At 49.4% G+C, this 12397-nt stretch overlaps 1 protein-coding gene across 9 annotated transcripts in view; it reads left to right on the forward strand.

Moving 5' to 3' along the window:
• The window catches only part of AGBL1 (AGBL carboxypeptidase 1), a 371201-nt gene that overhangs the window by 230318 nt on the left and 128486 nt on the right, over positions 1 to 12397 (forward strand). For all 9 annotated transcript variants that reach the window (XM_053272300.1, XM_053272296.1, XM_053272297.1 and 6 more), the window contains one exon: positions 11904 to 12067. In XM_053272300.1, the coding sequence (XP_053128275.1) occupies positions 11904 to 12067 (164 nt within the window). The remainder of the gene's footprint in view (positions 1 to 11903; positions 12068 to 12397) is intronic.

Here is a 12397-nt window from a genome sequence, read left to right on the forward strand (position 1 = left end):
CCAATAGCCTTACCCACATCAAGGAGCAACAACTTCCATGATGAGTCAGGGGCAGACCAATGCCATGCAAAATCATGCCACAGCCTTCAGCTCACACCTCTGTGGAAATGGATGGCAAGAGACAGGCGGCATGCAGGGAAGGGAGGACGGGACTCTGTCGTCAATGATTTGAGAAGCTGTCGAATAAAAACCATCATCGATGATGTTGCTATTAAGCTGGATGAAGAATTGGCGGAAGTGGCTGTCCAGATTAATTACACTGCTCAGCTCGGCAGCTCCTGTTGAGCAAATATCACCCGCTGTCATGCCTTGTTTCCCTTGTTGTTCATCAAGTCACCATGCAGAGAAGTAGAGGAGGAGAATGGCAAGGAAGGCACACCTTGGGCACCTGTCGGTTCTCTGACCTCCAACTTAAGAAGTGCCCTTGCCGAGACTTGCACAAGCAGCAAATGGCAGGCCTGGGAGTGGACTGTGTTGCCAGGCTGTCAGTGGGAGGGCAGTAGGCTAGGTCAGGTTAGGGCAAATTACATTAGGTTAGACTAGGCTAGGCTAAGTCTGTTTAGATCAGGGATGCCCAACTCTGGCCTTCCTGCAGATGTTGGACTATGACTCTCACCATCCCTGACTATTGGCCACTGTTGCTGGGGATGATGGGAGTCATACTATGGTAACTGGAGGTCCGTCTCCAGTTACCGCCAACTCGTCTGATGGCTACAGAGACGGGCTTTCTCGGTTGCTGCCCCGAGATTGTGGAATGCGCTCCCCACTAAGACACGATCTTCCCCATCTCTGGCAATTAAAAAACACACACATCTAAAACCTCATCTTTTTAACCAAGCTTTCTCAGCCTTTGAAAATTTGTTGGTTTTAATTTCGTGATTGATTTTAAATTGTTGAGTTGTTTTAACTTTGTATATGTGTTTTAATTGTTTTATCTTAACTGCCCAGAGACAAAAGTTTGGGCGGTATATAAATGTGATAGATAGATAGATAGATAGATAGATAGATAGATAGATAGATAATAAAATAGTCCAGAACCAGCTGAAGGGCCAAAATTGTGCCGTAGGAGAAGCCTCTTACTCTAATTTGGGAGCTGTATGCATGCCCATTGCTGCTCATGTATCAGTTAAAGACAAGGTCAGAGGCTGGGGGCTTGATCGTGAGCTAAACCCCAGCTGGGTAGGATGATTTTTCTTCCTATCTCATTCTGAAGCCGGGGGCAGAATCTGGATAGGGTGTATTTGTCCTACCCAACTGGGCTTAGTTCACGATCAGGCGACCCACTTTGTTTTAAGCTGACACACGATCAGCAAATGAGAGCATGCAAGGATCTTGAAATAGGGCCAGAGGTTTCCCCAACTCTAATGTCAGTCTTGTGAACTGCCCTTGTAGTTTATGTGCTACCTTCTCACTTCAGTTGTACTCAAAGTGGCTCACAACATGCAAAAAGCAGCAACAATTTATTCATTTAAATGCATTCATTCAGTACAATGCAATGCAATTCAATTCATTCAATTCAATTCATTCATAAATCCTTCTTTTGTAATCCACAATATAACAGTCCCAGTGTGACACTGTACATAAACATACATAAATGTCAGGACAATCAAGACAAACAAAAATATATATAAACTGCTGTGGCCAAGATCCTAATGCTGTGCTTGCTCCATGAACAAAGCCCTCGTTCTCCGTCGTTTCAATAACTGTGTTTTTGCCTGTCCGCAGATGGTCTTAGAGACCTGGTTTCTTTACCCACTGTATTAAAAATAGGCTAATTTTGCCTATTTGTAGTTCTGAGGGGCTGGAAATGATCTAGAAATGACTCCCAATGTCATTTCTGGCTGCTGTTTTATAGTGCAGAGCCATTTTGTGGCAATTTTTTTTTTTTGGCAAGTATTCACCCAAGATTTGATCAATTTTGGTGTTTGGGGGGCATTGCTGGAGACCTGGAGAGTTTTTGTGTGAGGACCCTAACACCAAGATTCCCATAGGGGTAAGGTTTCTTTATTCACAGTTTCCACGTTCTCACCTATGGGTGAGAACGGAACCCCCACAAATAATGAGGGCCTCCTGTTCTGCCAGAAAGTCATATCTTTCGGTACTCAAGGTGCTGATGACATCATGAGCAAGTGCCAGGAGCTAACAGTTCCCGAGCAGGCCCAAGCCTGACAGGGATTAATTCCAGGCCCCGATGGACTCCCATAAATCTCAGTCAGAAAGAAGGAGGAGTGTGCATGCATTAATCATCAAAAGGCAATCTAGCTTGGATTTTGGTGTAAGCAGTGGTGGCACCAGAAACAAATTAATGGGGGGATGCAGAAGGGGGAAAGTGCATTTATGGGTGGGCACGCTGCATCCCGCATATGAGATTTCTGAAACAGAAATGGGGGGGAATGTCTTATCCGAGGGGGTGCTTGTCCCCTCTCTGGAGCCACCCTTGGCCACACGTCCAATGGAGACCTGAAACATGGAGGAAGGCTTGAAAGACTTGACACTGTTTTCTTCCTTTGAGGCTCCTGCTTTGGAGTCTCAAGCTTATGTTGAGGACCCAAGCCTCTCCTCTAAGATGTGTGTATAAATCTGCCAGTGCTGGCATAGAAAGATGTGTGGGAGGAAGAGGAGAGGAGAGGGGGTGAAGAAGAATCCCCACGCAGCCCAAAGAAAGATCAGCAGTCAGTTTCCTTTTAGGTCACTGCATGACAGCAGATGAAACACCAGCCTTGTGCCGGGGTGCTGGGGTGTGTGGGAGGGAAATACCTTGTCTTGTTCTCACCAGATACAGTTTGGCTTTGCAGAGTTTTCAGAGGTTTTTTTTTCTTTTCCTCCCCCCACTCCCCCAGTTCCCTGCATATCTGTCAGGCATTGTTTTCTGCTCAGGACAGAAATATGCCCCAAAAGTTCTCCTGAGAGCTCAGGGTACTCCCTTGTTCTCTTTCTTAGGCCTGTTTCAGAGTGTATCTGTGCAGATTATGAAAGCGCAGGATGCTAATCAAAACTCTAGTCCGCAATCGCTTTGCTGTTATCGTCTCTTTCCCCCTTTGACACATTCCCTCGTGCCATCAGTCTAATCTGCACCAGGAGTTGAAGGGTATTACCATGATGCAAGGCCTTGTGGGTAATCCCGTTCAAATTACTCTTTGGGAAGAACTGTGATGTGTTATGTTTGGGGGTGGGGGGTGGGAGGGATATAAAAAAACAACAGCCCAAAATGTCCTTTCAGCTGTTTGTTCTGCTGAATTCAGAGCAGCCGCCACAGGCAAAGGTTTAACTGTTTGACATGCAAAATGGTGCACGCGACGACACTTCTGACTCTGGCTCATTCTCGGTGGATTGGTCTGTTAAAAGAAGGAGCAGCATGCAAGAGGCTTTTCATATGCCTGTGATATTTCGCTTGAAAATGTCACTATTTTAACAATAAGAGGCGGGGAGGGGGAGCAGTAAGGAACAAAAATGTGCCTGCTGATGGTTTTGCCAACACTTCGGTTTGAGTCTCGGTGGGGAATGTGAGTTGTGCTAACCTCAAAGAGCATCAGAGGCTTCTTAAAGAAGCGGATAGGAATGATCACATGTCATGCAGTGTCTGTACTCTGTGTTTCTCTCCACTGCCCTTTGTCTGCATTAACAAGGGATCTCCTAAGGCAGTCTGCATTCCCTGCTAGAAAAACACCACATTTACCTGAATCCAAGACTAGTTCTTTGATGTTAGAAATTGCGGGGTCGTCTTAAATTCAGAGTCCTCTTGCTTTTGGGCAAATACAGCTATAGCCAGTATTTAACCTCTCTTTTTTTAAAAGGGGGCTGTCTTAAATTCAGATGCATCTTCCATTTGGGCAAATATGATAGTTAAGCCAATCCCCATTGCCGTGGGACTATAGGACACTCTGGACTGTGCCACTGGCCAAGGAAAAAAGGACCACTGGAAAGTTGCACATTCCTTGCCTCCCAGGAAGAACATCATGACCAGGGCAGGCTCGCCCACTAGGTGAACTAGGCGGCTGCCTAGGGCACCAAGTGGGGAGGGTCACCAATGGCCTAGAGCATGTGTGCCACCCACCAGTACCCCTTGCAGGCAGGTGCACACACCATGGGAGTCAGCCAGCCAGCCACAGCTAGCCAGCCAGGGTGAGGGGATCACCCAACCGCCGGCGTGGGCCAAGGGGGCAGGGGAGCGCCAAAGCCAGGCTTTGCCTGGGGTGCCTCCAATCCTTGGACCTGCCCTGCCCCATGACAAAGGGGAGACCAGACCAGCCGCAGATGGCAGCCAGAGAATGAGGAGCTGTAGGGATCTTGCCTGTCCCATTTTTACCAGAAAGAATTCCCAGTTGCTGGAGAATTGCAGAAGCTGAAGCTACAACTTCTGGATGCTCTCTCCATCCTCTTGTCATGGGACCAAGAAACAAGAGCAGCTCCCCCCCCCTTTTTTTGATAAGCAAGTCTTCTCAAGCTATCTTGGCGACCATTTGATTGAAAGGTAGGGTATCCATTTTAAAGAGAAGCAAATGAGCTCAGAGAAGGAACTCTAACATTGCCACAGCATAAGGCCAGAATGGGAGGCTATGGCTGCATGGCCCCGACCAAGTTGAAGTGGGGCTCACACCCCTATTTCACCATGTGTAGCCAGAGATGGGGGGACTTGGCAACCTCACAGTGCTGCCAATGATACTGTGCAGCTGAGGATAGGCCCCCACAGATTCCTCTTTTTGCTATTTCTGGCATGGACTGTATTCAAACTGCCTAGCAAGTGAAGCTGGCAGATTGGCAAGCAGCAGACACAAATAGAGAAAAAGCAGGCAGGCAGCTGTCCTAGAGCCGAACTATCGACCCATGCAAGCAAGGTCTGAGCCTGGCTATTGTCCAGATCTGAGTTGGAAGCATGTAACCAGACCATTCAGGCAGAACAAAGGGACTGGAGATCTGAGTGGCCAATGCGACCTGCTTTTTCCCTTTGCTGTGGCTCACCAAAAGGGGCAACTGTCTGCAAGCCACCATAGACCTTGAACTGAGGACTCAAGCAAAGCAACTCCTTCTGTTTCTGCCACTGCACTGAAAGAAGGAGCTGCTATTTGTTGCTCTACAGCACCACCACCGAGGAAGGCCAAAGGATGGTACTGCACCTATGAACACAGCAGGGATCAGCTGACACAAGAGACCAATAGCCTGTTGCCCCCCTTGTGTCAGCTGATCCCTTTTTACCCTCCCCAATTTTGGGCCCCTGATCTCTGAAAAAAAAAGCCCCCCCCTTCACCACCTGTGTACAGGGCGGTGAAAATAGAGGAACCCTTTTGACTCACCTCTCATTGTGAGTCGTGATCCTGGCAACATTCCAGAGATGTTTAAAATCAGGCAGGCCCCTTTTATCAGTGCTTGATGCTTTTACCAAATCTATATCAAATGAAAAAGATGACAGTGAACCACTGAACAGCTACATTGCTAGGCCTCTATTTGTCAATGTCTATTCAAGCACGTAGGGCTTATGGGCTGAAAGAAGCCATGAAATTGTTACCTGGGATATCTTCTGGCATGCAAAAGGCCATTCCTGGCACTCTGTAACACAACGTGAGCTCAAGAAGGCCCTTCATGGAATTAAAAAGGCAACAAGTAAATACAATAAAATAAACTCAAGCCCCACTCAAACATGGCCCATAATTAACCTGTGGATATCATTAAAGCAAACAACACAGACAGGATTCACAGGAAGGATTAGAGATTTGCATTAAGCATTAAAAATGGATCTGTGCATCTTTAGGCATCTTTGGATTGCAGGGGCCAAAAAGCTCTCTAACGTTCCACTCCTACATTGTATGGCCGCTAAGCTCCGACTTGCATGGCATGCATTGCAATGGTCTGGCTTCAGTGTACATGCTGGGTGGGGACTACGTAGGCCATAGCTAGGGTTGGCAGCGATCCCTTTTTGGTAAGAAATCAATGACATTGAAGCAAACTTCAGGGTCCCTCCGAAGAAGAACATGGGATGCTGAGTCAGACCATTGGCCCATCTTGCTCAGTATTGTCTGCTCGGACTGACTGTAGCTTCTCCAAGGTTTCAGGTTAGGCCCTTCCCCAGCCTTACCTGCAGATGCCGGCAGGGATTGAACCTGGGACCTTCTGCGTGCAAAGCAGATGCTCAACCACTGAGCTACAGCCCCATCCCCAGGGGCATTCAGTAAATCCCTCGCTGTGGATCAGTGGCAAAATATCTGCCCTGCATGCTGAAAGACCTAGGTTTAGTCCCTGGAATCTCCAGGTAAAAGGATCTCCAGGTAGACCTGCATCTGCCTGAGACCCTGGAGAGTTGCTGCCAGTCAGACTGGACAATACCAGGCTAGACAGACCAATGGTCGGACTCAATAGAAGGCAGCTTTGTATAGGCCAGGCAGCTCGTGCCTCAAATGATGAGCCCTTTCTTTGATGGGCAGCCCCCCATCAAGCCTAATGCCGCTCCCCGCCGCCGAGCCTGCGTGGTGAGGCGGGGGGCAGGATTGTGCCTCTGGCCTCGGAAGCAGGCATGGTGGCTGCCATCTTGGGTTCCCTCCATGTGGCCAGTACCGGCCAATCGGGAGAGGGGGCGGGCAAAAGCCTTGCCCAGCTGCTGCCATTTTGTCAGCCTCTCAGGGGGGCCAAGTAGGAATTTTTTGGGTCACATCAGATTGCCTTGAGGTACAGCCTTTTCCCGCCTACTTCTCATGGAGACCTAGGAGTCAGGTTGCAGGCAGGTAGAGTAGATTAACCAGTCACTTGGCAGGAGAGTGTGGGTGTGGGGTCGGTAAACGCAGTATTGGTGTTTGGCTGGAGGGCCATTTGGGTTGAGGGGAGTCAAGGAGCAGCCCTTCAGGATTTTGGCGGCCCAGAGGGCTGGGAATGTCCCCCACTCGGGGGGTGGCATGGCTCACGAGCTCAGAGCTTTGGTGGCTGGAATTTGGGGTGGGTTGGGCTGCTCCCCCCTCAGCGGGGTGAAGCCTTGCAGTGAGAGGAGGTCAGGACATGGTGCCTGACCAAATCAGGACCCGGCCCTTCGTGCTGGTGTGGGATGGCCCTCACTAGGAAGGGCCACCACATGGGAGGAATACCCGCACTCTGATTAATTAGGGACCTCGCTGCAAGTTTGTTATCTGCTGTACATTAATAGTGGCCCTAATTAATTCTAACTAAGCATTTCATTGGGGCCTGGGGGTGCAATGTAACACAATGGAGCAGAATGTTCACAGACTCAGAGGCCAGTTAACAGACAGCCAGGTGGGCAGAGCTAGTGGAACTCAGTGGTGAGGTGTGGGGAAAAGGTGGACTTGAAGAAGAAGAGTGGGGCATTTCTCAACTTGAAGAATATTCCCTCAAGACAACAACAACCCCTTCTGCTTCCGAGGGGGGAAAGTGCCTAAAACTTTCACTATTGTCAGGCACAGGCTCAGTCGACACATGTACATTAGGGATATACTGCAACATTTTGTTATGGGATGATGATGATGACGACGACGATGATGATGTAGTAATATGTTTGAGAAACATCAGATTGTAATGGCTCCTGTTCTGTTTAGCTGTTTCTAACAGGAAACTGGGTTGCTTTGATAAATTTGACAGCTCCAGAGTAACAGCTAGAAACTCTTGGCTGGAGGGATTACTTGTTAACACACTTGATTCAGTTCAAATAGAGAAAGGATTTGAAGTCTTTGTCTGCAAGATCAGACAGCCATCTCTCTTTTTTATTCCCTTTCTCATCCCCGGGTAAGATGAAAGGTGACAACCATTATTCTTATTAATATAACACCATTACGCTTTAGCACACATGCTATTTTAAAGGCCCCCTTACCTGCCCCAAGGAACTTACAATCTAAATATTGGAGAGGAGAGCAAGGGAAGGAGATTGGAAAGAGCAGCTGCAGATGCAAAGCAAAGAGCTTGTAAGCAGCTTGAACCATGAAGAAGCAAAACAGAATGTGGGTAGATTTTGCCGTGCAAAAACATGCACTAGAAAATGGACAGCAAAAAAGAAGAAGAAGAAAAGACCTGGAAAGTATTAATGAGAAGCCTTGGTGGGAAATTCAGGGCCAGCAAAAAGTCATTACTTAAACAGGAGTTGAGAAACCAGAACTGCTCAAATAATTACCAAGGAAGCTCTAATATTTGGTTTCAACGTGTTCACAAACAAACCCTGCCATTATTAGACGCACTGCCCTCCGGAGGATCCACAGAACTAGACAGAAATACATTCATAATTAGGCCTTTGGATGTCTCCACGGCCAGCAGAAATATCATTGAACCAGGCCTCATCTATAAACGGGGGGAGCATGGGTGGGACCTTGTGTGCCGAAGAGACCTGTGCAAAGGGAGAGCAAAGCAGCTGCAAAATGCAAAGGCCAAAGATTCATTGATGAGCTGAAGATTTTTTTGAGAGCGACCCAATGATTTGAGGATGGGCAAAACTGACCTCTCTTGGGCAGAAGGACAAGCCAGGTGTGTTTCCTGGGGAGAGTGACTTTGCAGTATCCACCCTGCTTGCCCTCAGGCTAGACGTGCCCCATGGACTTGGAGCCCTCTGTGTCACAAGAGCTGAACACAGGCACAGTGACTGTGCACAGAGGCTGTGTATAAATAAACGGGCACTCTTCTTCCCCGCTCATCCCACCCGTGAGCTCTCTCAGGCAGCATATGAATGGGAACCCTCCTGAAATGCTGCGGAAGGCAAGCCTAGGTTCCGGTGCAGGAATCCAGAAGCAAAGCATGCCTGCCACCTTGAATGCAGCCTCCGTGCCACCATACCCTGTTGGCAGAGATAGTCTCAATAATGCGTATAGCTTCCATTTTGCAGGAGAGAAAAGGGGTCACCATTCCCTAGCCTCCTTTCACCAATAGTTATACCTGGAGACAGCCACCAGGGTCGCAAGATGCTCTCTGCTACTCCAGGGGCATAGCAAGCCTCGAATGGGCCCTGGGATAAGAGGGAAGATGGGCCCCTGTGGCTGAGTCTAGTTTTTCAGAGAGGCACAATGGGGAGAGGAAAGAGCAAGTGGCCATCCAGCCAATGGGCCCCCAGGGACATTTGCCCCGTGCCCCTCGGTTCAGTTATGGACCTGCCCCTGCACTCCTGCCACAAGGACAGCTCTTCAGGGCTAATTAGAGCTTTGCAAGGAGTACAAGGGGAGATATGGAGGCTGCTGGCAACCTCTCCTCCTCCTTGAACCCCTTTCAAAGTTTGCAGGGCTTGGTTTGGGAAAGGGGGCTGCCCCCCGCAACAGAGGCATGCAGCAAAGCAATACTTAGAGCCTCACCTCAAGCTCAAGCAATACTTTGGGCTATGGGCAAGGAAATAGACATCATTTTGTCTCTGTATACTTATGGCATGGAGAAAGTGGGGCTATTCACACGATCACATGGGCATGTGGGCAGGCATTTGGGGAGGCAGGGTCCAACTTACCTCCCCCCGCAGATGACCCACTAATACTGCTGGGAGTGTGGCTCACACTCCCAGATGACCCACATTGCTCCAAGAAGCATGGATCTCCAGAGGCCAGGACAACATGCCCTGGCCTCCGGATATCCCACAATGCATGTGGAAAGAGTGCGGCACATCTGTGTACGGGAGAGGCACCAGTCTCGGCTGGTAGGCGCCAGTCTCCTGGCCCCAGACTGGTAGGTACCAGTCTCGGCGCCAAGGTTAAGGGTGGAGAAGCCACGGCCAGTCTGTGTAGACAGTGCTGAGCTAGATGGACCAATGGTCAGTCTCGGTACAAAGCAGCTGCCTCTATTCATAAAGTCGAAGGGCCACACCACAACGACCCTTTGAAAAGTCAAATCAGCAACACCACAACGGCAACGCAAGGCAAACATGCCTCCTTTGCCCTAGATGCTGCAGCTGGGTCTTTCTACAAGATTACGAGAGACCCCCACCACACCCCTGTCTTCACCTGCGATAATGTTAGGCATTTTGCCCGTTGGCGATAATCTCCTCTCTGTGTCAACCGTGCAGAAACAAAGCAACCGTGCTGGAAAGCAGCTCCTGCTTTGGGAGCCGCTCCGAGCTGTTACTAAGGAAACCCTCCTTGGTAGTAATGGAGTGGGGAGTTGGTGTCACTGAGCCAGCAGCAGGGGGTGGGGCTTGTGCGAAGGGGTCAGATCGGCTCGGCAGCAAACCCCGCAGTGGAGGCTGTTCTCCAGGTGAGAGCTTCCAAGTGGGCCTTTGGTGGGGGTCCACAAGGGCCCAGACAGTGGGGAGATTGTGGGGGCTTTCTCGCGTTCATCTGTGCAGCCAGGGTCCAATTCCCACCACCCCGGGAGAGAGAGAAAGTCCCCTGGAAAATAATGGAGAATGGCAGTTGTCCTGCTGAGAGCAAATGAGGACCCTGGGAGTCCTCATTTTGGCCTCTGCAGTGTACAGCAAAGATGGGAAACAGCAGCAGAAGGCTGGCATTTGCCTTGGGCGCAATCGTCATGGTTTTGCTGGCTGGATGAATGCGAGCTGCGGTGGTTTGGCAAAGCTGCATGCATGGCGCATACATGCGTAACATGCTGCTTTTCCTATTGGGTTTTGCTTGAGCCAGGGGAGCAACTGGATAGTTTCTACTGCTGGGGCAGCAGAACTTAGTGTAGTGTTTGTCTGCACTGGCTTTCGAGCAGGGGTTCCCAACTGGTGCTACTCCAGATGTTGCTGAACTCCTACCATCCCCAGCTACAATGTATTGAGGTCAGGACCCCTGATTTGGACCCAAATGGGACTTTGCAACAGATCTGTGGCTGCCAAGCAAACCAGCAGCCCTGCATCTCTTCCTCCAGGGGCATAGCAAGCAAGGTTGAAGTTTTTGCCTGGGACAAAATGTGAAGATGGGCCTCTGGGCCCCCTGCCTTCTTCTCACCCTGCCACCTGTGTATTTGCTTCAGAAGAACTGTAAGGATATGGTGAAAAACAAGACATCCCCAGCATGCCCTCTCTTTCGTTCACGTGCAGATAATATCACCCCGTCCCCACACCCTGAACAGGAGCCAGCTGCTTGCCAAGGAGTCAGGGAGGTAGGCAGGGAGAGCAAAGTGAGGACTGTTTCACAGCCATTGCACCCCCCCAGGACCCAAAAGGGGCATTTGTCCCTCCACTGTTCAATGACAGCTATTCCCTTGTCTCCCTCCTCTCAGTGCCTGATGAGATGCCATTCCATTTCCCCCATCTACACAACCGACAGCTAATGAAGTGGAGCGAGGGCAGGGAAAGGCGCAGCATAATTGTAGATGGTGAAACAGGGAAACCATTTCCTCGTACTTTTAGCTGTGTAAACTGCTTTGAAAACTTTTGTTGAAAATTGCTTTATAAATATTGATGACGACGACGATGGTGCTTTGGATCCATTTATCTTTTGAAGTGCAGCAAGGGGGCCACCTGGTGCCTGCTCCAGTAGCACTGGGGCGTGGCTTCCGTCATTGCCAGGAGGTCTTTGGAAGATCCTTTTGCATTGGGGGTCATGGGCAGGACCTTAAGCCTTGCCAGGAGTACAGATTGGAGTTCTTCTGGTGCATCCAGTGTGGGGGTTCCCAGTGGCGAGGGTCACCAACTGCCTGGGTCATTGATGTCTCCCAGTCTGATTCCTCTCCCAGATGCCATTCAATGTTTGGGGTCATGGCCAGTGCTCTCGGTAACAGGGATTCCCAGATGTTGTTGATTACAACTCCCATCATACCTAGTTGCAATGGCTTTTGGCTGGGGCTGATGGTGTTGTAGTCAACCATGTCTGGGAATCCCCATTGCAGGGAAGACTGGCCATGACATAGGTTTATTGACATTGGTCTTTTCTTCTGCCTCTGCCCTTGCAGGAATGAGCAGCAGAACTGTGCCATGTAACACACACATGATTTCCCCTAGTCCTAATTTGCGAATTTCCCGCTCTTCTTTAAAGCTCTGGTTGCTTTCTCCTTTTGGACTACAGGGCCTGCAAATTGGGACTGGAGAGCTGGAGGAGATGGGAGCCAAGTTCTGCCTTGGACTTCTTGTGCTGCAGCTCAAATCCTTGCCCTGCAGCAGGAAAGTGATGGCACAGGCTGAAGCTCTGCTGGACCTGGAAGAAGAGATTGCAGATCTCCGGGCACAAAGGTCAGAGAGCAACTCTTTACTCAGAGTGGTTACCACATCTGGTTTTTGTGGTGTTCACTTATGTTTTTTTGTGGCACTGGGCAATGACTCTTTCTCCACACTGAAAGGTTGATGTGAAGTGCTGTCAGTTTTCTGTGGGTTTGATAATCGATTCGATACCTAGTCCAGGACTTATTTGCCCTTTAAGATGGTAAAAGCATTTATCAAGTTGTGAGGGTTGCTTGTGACAGGGCCTTGGCATTCAAGAAGGGCCCTAACCATTCCCGATCTAACTCTCAAGAATATGATAAAGAAGGTTCTTTATTATGTCCTACTTTAGCATATAAAGCT

This window comes from Hemicordylus capensis, chromosome 10 (genome assembly GCF_027244095.1).
Source record: "Hemicordylus capensis ecotype Gifberg chromosome 10, rHemCap1.1.pri, whole genome shotgun sequence".
Classification (NCBI taxonomy): domain Eukaryota; kingdom Metazoa; phylum Chordata; class Lepidosauria; order Squamata; family Cordylidae; genus Hemicordylus; species Hemicordylus capensis.